At 41.4% G+C, this 11,078-nt stretch overlaps 1 protein-coding gene across 3 annotated transcripts in view; it reads left to right on the forward strand.

Annotated features, from left to right (window-relative positions):
* LOC106881385 (uncharacterized) overlaps nucleotides 1–11,078 on the forward strand; it is a 46,338-nt gene that overhangs the window by 30,362 nt on the left and 4,898 nt on the right. For 2 of the 3 annotated variants that reach the window (XM_014931757.3, XM_014931758.3), the window contains exons 6-8: nucleotides 1,189–1,287; nucleotides 2,496–2,606; nucleotides 10,150–11,078. The exon at nucleotides 10,150–11,078 is cut by the window's right edge and continues 3,349 nt beyond it. In XM_014931757.3, the coding sequence (XP_014787243.1) occupies nucleotides 1,189–1,287; nucleotides 2,496–2,606; nucleotides 10,150–10,337 (398 nt within the window). In that variant the 3' untranslated portion in view covers nucleotides 10,338–11,078. The remainder of the gene's footprint in view (nucleotides 1–1,188; nucleotides 1,288–2,495; nucleotides 2,607–10,149) is intronic. The other variant, XM_089359602.1, reaches the window with a different exon arrangement.

The following is an 11,078-nucleotide window of genomic DNA, read 5'->3' on the forward strand; positions in this document are numbered from 1 at the left end:
TTCGACGAGCTTCGGGCAGGACGCAACGTTAAAACGGCTCGTCCCATGGATCGCAGATTAAATCTGTATACGCAAATTAAATCTAGCCATGGAGGAATGTAGTGGCGGACAAAAAACAAGACAGGAAAACAAACAGAAGGCTTTACGGCCAGACGAGAAAAATTATGTGTGTATGAACGCGATGAGGCACGGAACCGAGAGAGACAAAGTGGTGGCGTGTGTTACTTGGCGAAAGCCAAGGAAGGAAAGGATTATTGACCGGAAGCATGTGACCATGCCGGTGTAAAGGGAAGAGAGAGAGTGGTAGAGGGAGAAAGAGAGGGAGGAAGTAGAAGAATGGTGAGCAACGAGAGGAAAAAAGAAAAAGAGGAAATACGAGGGGGAAAAAAGAGATACGTAGTAGTAACAGAGGAAGAACAAGAGGGGTAAGGCGAGATACGTAGTAGTACAGAGGAAGAACAAGAGGGGTAAGGCGAGATACGTAGTAGTACAGAGGAAGAACGAGGGGGGGGGAGAAAGGAAAGAGAAAGAGATAGAGTAGCGTCGGAGGATAAGTTTACGAACTACTTACAATTTTTGTGAGACGCTGCGTTCAATCATGTAAAAACAAAAGTAAATGAGTATATGCATATATACGTACAGGTATGTGCATACCGACATCCACCTGTATGTATAGGTGCATATCTGGGTACAGGACATTGCAAACAAACGTAGACGAGAACACACGAGCCACATTATACACACACACACACACTCATATTTTTCTATTGCCATGATAGATCGCTGACCACTACATTTATTTTTTTTCTTCTCCTTGTTTCTCTCCTTATTTCTTTCTATGTTCCTTTCAGTTGAAGAGTGTAGGCTTGAAACGTCAAAGACTTTCTCTATTCCCTAGCGTTATACTAATACATCCATTTGTTGTTTACACTACCTGTGTTTGTCTGTTGTTTTTTTTGTAAATTCTCCCATATATATATATATATATATATATATATACACATATAAATACACCCATATATATACATATATATGCACCCATATATATATATATATATATATATATATATATGCACACACACATATACACTCATATATGCATACATACACACACACATATATATATATATACATATATAAAACGTATATAATGCTTATAACAAGTTATGTTTTCTTTGTATTTGACAGGAAGAAAGTTCTTGGAGAAAATGGGGAAGACATTATTCTTCAGATCTGGCACTGAACCATTGATTCTTAAGGAAGAGGAAAAAGATATGAGAAAACAACGTAATTTATTATTTCAACATTCAAAACTATTGGCTGATTGCCTGATGTGTTAATGTTTTAGATGTAATGCCTTTTATGGCATTTAGATTTACATATTTCTTACATTTGAGTTCATTAAGTTCAAAATCAACTGGTTCTGTGATTGTGTTTCCTCAACTTGGGTGGCAGGGTGATTAAATATGTACTGATAGACTACTAAGGTCAAAGAAGTCTTAAAATGCTGAACCTTATGAAGTACATGACAAGACCGAGGTATGTGGTGCATTGCTGTACTTGAAAAGACATGCCTACCACAATAGAATTGAAATCCTAAAACCAGGGTACCACATAAAACGCATTGGTGTGGGTATAAGTGGTGCCACATGAAAAAGCACCTATTACATTCTGTGGAGTGGTTGGTGTTCAGAAGGGCATCCAGCTGTAGAGACCAAGCCAAAACAGACTATGGAACCTGGTGTGACCTCTGGCCATACCAGTTCCTGTTAAGCCATCCAAACCATGCCAGCATGGAAAATGGATTTTAAATGATGATGATGATGATGATGATGTTAATATGTGGAAAATGGATTTTAAATGATGATGATGATGATGATGATGATGATGATGATGATGATGATGATGATGATGATGATGATGATGATGATGATGATGATGATGTTAATATGTTAGAAATTGTCATCATCATCATCTTCATTGCCATTATCCTTGTTATTATTTTTCAGCTTTACGTTCTGAGTTCAAATGTTACTGAGGTCAATCTTGCCTTTTATCCGTTCAGGGTCAATAAATTAAAATACTAGTCTAGTAGTGGCAGGGGTCAGTCTAATTGACTAACATCCTTCTCTCAAAACTACTGGTCTTGTGCATAAAATAAAAACTGGTATCATAGCAGAATTGTTAGCATGTCTGACAAAACTGCTTAGCGGCATTTCTTATTATTAAGGCGGTGAGCTGGCAGAATCATTAGCACGCCAGGTGAAATGCTTAGCGGTATTTCGTCTGTTACATTTTGAGTTCAAATTCCACCGAGGTTGACTTTGTCTTTCATCCTTTTGGGGGTCGATAAATAAAGTACCAGTTGCGTATTGGGGATGATCTAATTTCGGCCCGCTCCCCCCAAATTTCCAGCCTTGTGCCTATAGTAGAAAGGATTATTATTATTATTATTATTATTATTATTATTATTATTATTATTGCTTTCTTCACAGTTCGTCTAGAACAGATCAAAAATTCATTCGGAATGACACACTTATTTAAGAAAACAGTTCCAAAACTTTCCCATGACGGTAATGAAGCTCCTTCACAAGATGAAGCTGAAGGTAAGGCACTGAAGAAGGGATTCTATTTATATATCTACTCTTTTACTCTTTTACTTGTTTCAGTCATTTGACTGTGGCCATGCTGGAGCACCACCTTTAGTCGATCAAATCGACCCCAGGACTTATTCTTCGTAAGACTAGTACTTATTCTTCGTAAGACTAGTACTTATTCTTCGTAAGACTAGTACTTATTCTATCGGTCTCTTTTGCCGAACCGCTAAGTTACGGGGACGTAAACACACAAGCATCGGTTGTCAAGCGATGTTGGGGGGACAAACACAGACACACACATACATCATCATCATCATCATCATCATCGTTTAACGTCCGCTTTCCATGCTAGCATGGGTTGGACGATTTGACTGAGGACTGGTGAAACCGGATGGCAACACCAGGCTCCAGTCTGATTTGGCAGAGTTTCTACAGCTGGATGCCCTTCCTAACGCCAACCACTCAGAGAGTGTAGTGGGTGCTTTTACGTGTCACCCGCACGAAAACGGCCACGCTCGAAATGGTGTCTTTTATGTGCCACCCGCACAAGCCAGTCCAGGGGCACTGGCAACGATCTCGCTCGAAAATCCTACAGGAGCCAGTCAGGCGGTACTGGCAACGGCCACGCTCAAAATGGTGCATCTCATGTGCCACCCGCACAAGAACCAGTCATGGGGCACTGGCAACGATCTTACTTGGCTTGCCGGGTCTTCTCACGCACAGCCCATTTCCAAAGGTCTCGGTCCGTAGTCATCGCCTCGGTGAGGCCCAATGTACGAAGGTCTTGCCTCACCACCTCAGCCCAGGTCTTCCTGGGCCTACCTCTTCCACGGGTTCCCTCAACTGTTAGGGTGTGGCACTTTTTCACGCAGCTATCCTCCTCCATTCTCACCACATGTCCATACCAGCGCAATCGTCTCTCTTGCACGCCACAACTGATGCTTCTAATGTTCAGCTTTTCTCTCAAGATACTTACACTCTGACGGGTATTCACATTGACATTACACATCCAACGGAGCATACTGGCTTCATTCCTTGCGAGCTTACGTATGTCCTCAGCAGTTACAGCCCATGTTTCACTGCCATGTAGCATGGTTGTTCGTACGCATGCGTCATACAGTCTGCCTTTTACTCTGAGTGAGAGTCCCTTTGTCGCCAGCAGGGGTAAGAGCTCTCTAAACTTTGCCCAGGCTATTCTTATTCTAGCAGCTACACTTTCAGCGCACCCACCCCCACTACTAACTTGGTCGCCCAGATAGCGGAAGCTATCGACTACCTCTAGTTTTTCACCCTGGAATGAGATAGAAGTTGTTTCCTGTTTGTTTGCAGTCTTTATTGCACCTGAACATCTGCCACAAACAAAAACTAACTTGCTAGTTAACCTGCCTTTGATGTTGCTGCACCTCTTATGTGTCCATAGCTTGCACCGGGTACATCTTATAGAGTTACTACCTACTCCTTTTCTACATACTGAGCAGGGCCATCTACCTGAAGGGGTTTGTGTTTTATCTACCTTCCTACTTATTAGGATTTTGGTTTTAGCTAGGTTGACTCTAAGGCCCTTCAATTCTAGACCTTGCTTCCACACCTGAAACTTCTCCTCTAGTTCTGATAGTGACTCCGCAATTAGGGCAAGGTCATCAGCATAGAGGAGCTCCCAGGGGCAACCTGTCTTGAACTCCTCTGTGATTGCCTGGAGGACTATGGTAAATAATAGGGGGCTGAGGACGGAACCTTGGTGGACCCCTACCTCTACCCGGAATTCATTGCTGTACTCATTTCCAACCCTCACCTTACTGGCCGCATCTCTGTACATGGCTCGCACAGCTCTCACTAGCCATTCTTCTATCCCAAGTTTCCTCATTGACCACCAGATAAGGGATCGGGGGACCCTGTCAAAGGCTTTCTCCATGTCAACGAAAGCCAGGTACAGAGGTTTATCCTTGGCTAGGTATTTCTCTTGCAACTGTCTCACTAGAAATAAGGCATCAGTAGTGCTTTTACCTGGCACGAACCCAAACTGCATCTCATCTAAATTGATTCGCTCCCTAATTAGTTGGGCTATGACCCTCTCTGTAACTTTCATAACCTGATCTAACAGCTTGATGCCTCTGTAATTATTTGTATCTAAAGCGTCCCCTTTACCTTTGTAGCAGTTGACTATGATGCTGCTACACCAGTCATAGGGTATGACTCCTTCGTGTATCACCTGGTTCGTAATACGGGTGACTAGGCTATAGCCAACACTGCCAGATATTTTGAGCATCTCTGCAGTGATTCCTGATGGGCCGGGGGCTTTCCCGGTCTTCATACTCTTAATTGCTTTATCTACCCTGGTACTATCAACTCGGATAGCTGGTCCCTCTATTGGGTCGACATAAGGCAGGCTCTCTTTCTCCCATTCATTCTCTTTATTAAGCAATCTATCGTAGTGGCATCTCCAGACCTCTTTCTTTGCATCCTCATTTAATGCAAGCGTACCATCATCCATGCGAACACATTTCTCTCCTACAACATCACTATTCTCTCTCCTACACTGTCTTGCAACCCGAAATACCTCGAGTCTTTGGTCCTCACGGCGCAGAACATTGGCAAATCTTTCCTTATCTGCTTCCCCTCTGGCTAAATAAACCTGTCGCCTAGCCTCCCTTCTGGCACATTGGTACAATTCCCTGCTACCACCGTTCTTCCAGTCCTTCCAAGCTTGTTTCTTTTGTCTAATAGCCCTGTCTACCTCCTTGTTCCACCACCACGTTACTCTGGGTTGGGAGGGGACCTTACACCACCCACAAATCTGGTCGGTGGCTTTCAACAGGTTGTCCCGCAGAAATCTCCAATTGTCTTCCACGTTGTATGATGCTATATCCCCTTCTATTTCGTTAAATGCTTCAAGTAACTTGTCTCTAAGTCTCTGTCCGTTTGCAGGGTCTTTAAGCTTCCACACCCTTCTTCTCCAAGCCTGTCTAATTCTGGGCACCCATTTTGCCTTGATCCCAAAGTCGCTAACTACTAATCTATGTTGTGGGGTACATTCTTCGCCAGGGTAGGTTTTGGCATTTATAAGCCGCCCTCTTTCCCTATTTCTGGCGAGGATGTAGTCGATTTGGCTAGAGTGTCTGCCGGAGCGGTAGGTGACTAGGTGACTGGCAGGTTTCCTGAAGTTGGTATTGCAGACCATAAGATTGGTTGCATCACAGAACTCCAGCAGTCTGGTTCCCTCCTCGTTGCGGGAACCGAAGCCATAGCCTCCATGTATGCCATGGAAGCCCCCAGCACGACGTCCGACATGACCGTTGAAGTCTCCAGCCACAAAGAGAAGGTCCCTGTCACTCGTCGACGAGGTAGTTTGCAAGAGGGTGTCATAGAATTGGTCTTTCAGACCATCTGGTAGCCCAGGTTGAGGTGCATAGGCTGAGATGACAGTAGCTAATCTATGATGAAGCACTAGTCTGATCTTAAGTACTCTGTCACTTACTCTAACGACCTCGATTACCTTATCCACCCATTTCTCCGCTAGAAGTATTCCTACGCCCCCGACCCCGTCAGTGTTCCCTGCCCAGAAAATCTTGTACCTGTGTTCTTTGCCTGTGAGGAACCTTGCAGAACCTCCTCTCCATCTTACTTCCTGGATGCAGCACATATCTACGCATCTCCGTTCAAGCATCTCAACAATTTCACCAGATCTACCTTTCAGCGTGCCGACGTTGAGAGTGCCAATCCTAACAGTATGGGTGTTGGGGGTGTGGGCCTGTAGCCTGGGAAGGGGAAAAGCAGTGTCGTGTACCTGAAAAGAAAACTTGCAATTGGAAGAATTCATAAGCAAAACATTACCTACAACCTGCAAACATTTCTCAACCTTAATGCGCTACCCAAAGGTAGGGGAGAGGATGGCCAAGGCCACTAGATGGGTTCCGGGAGACAGCCGAGGTTGACAGGATGACAAAGGGATGAACTTCCGGTGGAGGGGGTGGGATGGCAGAGGAATGAACTTCCGGTGGAGGGGGTGGGATGACAGAGGAATGAACTTCCGGTGGAGGGGGTGGGATGACAGAGGAATGAACTTCCGGTGGAGGGGGTGGGATGACAGAGGAATGAACTTCCGGTGGAGGGGGTGGGATGACAGAGGAATGAACTTCCGGTGGAGGGGGTGGGATAACAGACGAATGAACTTCCGGTGGAGGGGGTGGGAGGGCGGGTTACCGCCAGCGAGTAGAGAGGGCTCTTAATTGTAGATTTTAAATATTTGAGAGACAACAATGCATAAATCGTAATTTTTTAAAAGAGCAATGAATTCTGGGTGATTAGAATATAACGTAGCATGAATTTAGGAAGCTTAGAAAATGAATAAGCATGAATTTAAGACAACAACTGAATTCAATTGAATTTCATGGAGAGAAACAAGATAAATAATAAGGGACAAAACTAAAGCGCAAGGTATTGAGATGTTTGAGGCCGTAAATAAATAAAAATCTCTATCTTATCTGCATCTTGGGTATTTCGTCGTAGTACGTCAGCGAGATAATTTAGAATGGGTTTCTCATTTATATATAGCCAGAACCTGAAGACCTTAAAGGAAAAACTACGAAGGGGAGAGAGAGGATGGAGGGGTAGACAGAGGCATGGCGGGAGAAAAGATCATCATCATCATCATCATATATATATATAAAGAGAGAGAGAGAGAGAGAGAGAGAGAGAGGGGGGACCAGTCAAGCAGCACATCACGCTGTAATTCTTGGGCTGAGAAATCAACACTTAAAAGCCATAATTTTAAGGAGCGATAAGAATTTTTGAATAAAGGAAGATGGGTAGTGGTGGGTAGGTACCGCCAGCGAGTAGAGAGGGCTCTTAATTGTAGATTTTAAATATTTGAGAGACAACAATGCATAAATCGTAATTTTTTAAAAGAGCAATGAATTCTGGGTGATTAGAATATAACGTAGCATGAATTTAGGAAGCTTAGAAAATGAATAAGCATGAATTTAAGACAACAACTGAATTCAATTGAATTTCATGGAGAGAAACAAGATAAATAATAAGGGACAAAACTAAAGCGCAAGGTATTGAGATGTTTGAGGCCGTAAATAAATAAAAATCTCTATCTTATCTGCATCTTATACATATATACAATGGGCTTCTTTCAGTTTCCGTCTATCAAATCCAGTCACAAGGCTTTGGTCGGCCCGAGTCTATAGTAGAAGACACTTGCCCAAGGTGCCACGCAGTGGGAATGAACCCGGAACCATGTGGTTGGTAAGCAAGCTACTTACCACACAGCCACTCCTGCACCTATTTATTTTGTTGCTTTTTTTTTTTACTTCTTTCAGTCATTTTTGTGTGGCCATGTTGAGGCATTAGTTTTAAAGAATAATAATAATATTGACTCAACCACAGTGTTTTCCTGGTATATATTTCATCAAACATATAAGGATATAAGGATGACCTGGGTGGCAGTTAATCTGGAAACCTGAAGGCACATAGCTTAGTGGTTAGTGTATTCAGCTTACGATTGCAAAGTCGAGAGTTCAATTCCTGGCGACGCATTGTGTCCTTGAGCAAGACACTTTATTTCACATTGCTTCAGTCCACTCAGCTGGCAAAAATGAGTAGCACCTGTATTTGAAAGGGCCAGCCTTGCCACATACTGTGTCATGCTGAATCTCCTTCAGAATCACATTAAGCGTATGTGTGTCTGTGGAGTGCTCAGCCATTTGCATGTTAATTTCATGGGTAGACTGTTTCATTGATTGGATCAGTCGGAGCCCTTGTCATTGTAACTGACAGAGTGCCAGTTTTTTTTTCTTTTGTTTGTTGGTTAGTTTTTCAACCTCCCTAGTGGAAGTTTTGTCCTCTAATTGCAAGGAGAATCAAGCTTAATTGAAGTATTACAGCTCTCTATATTTCATGAGACTTTACTCTCTTTCTCTCTCTCTCTCTCTCTCTCTCTCTCTCTCACCCCACACACACACGTAGAAATTTGCTGTAGCTCTGATATAATATTAATCCTTATATCGTTACTGCTGCAAAGCTTTTGACAGTTTCTAATCCCTTCCAGCAGTTGACCCCACCTCATTATTAAGTTATTAATCTGAGTATGCTGCATTTAATATTTAACTGGGTTCTTCTCATGTGAATGTGTGTGTGTGTGTGTGTGTGTGTGTGTGTGTTTTGTGTGTGAGTGTGTATATATGTATAACCGTTTGTATGCAAGTATATATATATATATATATATATATATATATGCACATATATTACTGTATACCTATGTATATAATTGTGTGTATGTGTATAATTATGTATGTATGCATGTGTGTATGTATATATATAAACACACGCATACACACACATATATATGTTCATATGTACACATGTATATATATATATATATATATATATATATATATATATATATATATATATATATATATATATATATATATATATATATATATATATATATATATATATATATATATGTATACATACATATATACATACATATGTATATAATGTGTGTGTAAATGACATGCATTGTCCTCCAAAGATAGAAATTATGTCCCTGGCTATATTCTTGGCTACATTTATGTTGAATTGCTCTCAGTATTAAAACTGACAGCCATATCACTTAACTAAAGATGGGATCTATTATATAGCTGCTGTGCACTTGAAGACCTTCCATACATCTGAAAACCCAGAGCCTACAAATATTGACGCAATAAACCCTGCATAGTACCTGGCTATTGATGATTGCAAATGAAGTCTGGATAGGGTGTTTTCCCTTACACCACAGTAGTCCAGAAAACAACAGCAATATTCCTGTTGTGCTCCATATTTGACAACCTGACCTGTTCTTGATTGTTGATAATTGGCTTTGCCAATGCTTTGCTGAATACTCAATTCCCTGACAATTGCCTCAATGAGCAAATATGTGCAATAATGTTATGATGAAACACTGAATGTATCAGAAGTGTAGCGAATTGGCAGAGTCATTAGAGCATTAGATAGAATGCTTTATGATGCTTGGCGCTCTGAGTTCAAATCTTGCTGAGTTCAGTTTTAGCCTTTCAAGGTTGATAAAATGTCACAATCCAGAGTGGTAGATTGATAGAACTGAAAGTATCTTATATTAGATGTCTTTTGCTGTTTGTCCCAACCCTTTGTGTTCCAAGTTAAAATTCCATTAGAGTATTAGATAGAATACTTTATGATGAAATATATGAGTAGCAGATGAAAATTATACAGCAGCTGTTGTGACAGACACTCACACATAACTGTGTGTGTGTGTATTGACTCTATAACATTAATGTACAAATGATGAAGCATTCTCAGTGTTACAATTAAACCTTGGGAGAGGCATTATGCCGGTAATAAACACACGCACTGGTTCAGTCCTTTATTAATTTATATAGTTTTTTGTTAAATTATTTCATTGCACTCTTGCAATCTCTTCAGTAACTTGTCTCTCCACTTCCATTTACACATACACATACAACATATTCTCAGTGTTGTTATTACATGAAATTTAAGGCTCTCTGAAATTTGTTTTCTCCCACAGGTATCCCATACATTAGCAGTGAACAAGACTGTGCCATCTGTATGGCCAACACTCGGGACTGTTTGCTCTGTCCTTGTCATCACATGGTCACCTGTTATGTTTGTTCAAGCATGCTTCTCAACAAGCAGGATGGATGTCCAATATGTCGAAAAGACATCACAGAAATCGTCAAAGTGTATCATTCATAGACATTATTGCACTAACCATAACACATTATAATCACTCATATTTTTATTATATTCAGATATAAAAGAACAGCAAGCTGGTGGAATCATTAGCATGCCAAACAAAATGCTTAACAGCATTTCTTCCAAACCTTCATGTTCTGAGTTCAAATTCTGCCAAGGTTGATTTTGTCTTTCATCCTTAGAATAAAGTGCCAGCCAGCCCAGTACTGGGGTTGATGTAATCAACTTGCCCTCTCCCCTCAAAATTTCTAGCCTTGTGCCAAAATTAGAAACAGTTATAAAGGTGGTGAATTTGCAAACTCATTAGCAATGCTGGACAAAATGCTTAGAGCATTTCACCTGACTTTATGTTCTGAGCTGAAATACTGCCAAGGTCAGCATTGCTTTTCATCCTTTTGGGGGTTGATAAAATTAAGTACCAGTGGAGTACTGGGGTCAATGTAATTGACTAGCTCTACCCTAAAATTTCAGGCCTTGTGCCTATATTGGAAAATATTATATATAAGTATAGATAATTACATTGCTGTTCTTCTGACCCTTTCCAGTTGTATGGCAAAGAGCTGAATCCTGCTGCCACACATATGGCTTTCAAGCAGCAACCATCTCCAGCCAGGGCTTGATGCCAGTCTCCAGCAGTTAAACATAGCCATCTGAATTGAACCTGAGACTCTGTTCAAAGATGTCCGGGAAGCATGATGTCAACCTCACTGGAAGCACATCCAAGGACCATCACAATTTGGG

The sequence above is a fragment of the Octopus bimaculoides genome, chromosome 11 (genome assembly GCF_046866305.1).
Source record: "Octopus bimaculoides isolate indiv1 chromosome 11, ASM4686630v1, whole genome shotgun sequence".
Lineage (NCBI taxonomy): Eukaryota > Metazoa > Mollusca > Cephalopoda > Octopoda > Octopodidae > Octopus > Octopus bimaculoides.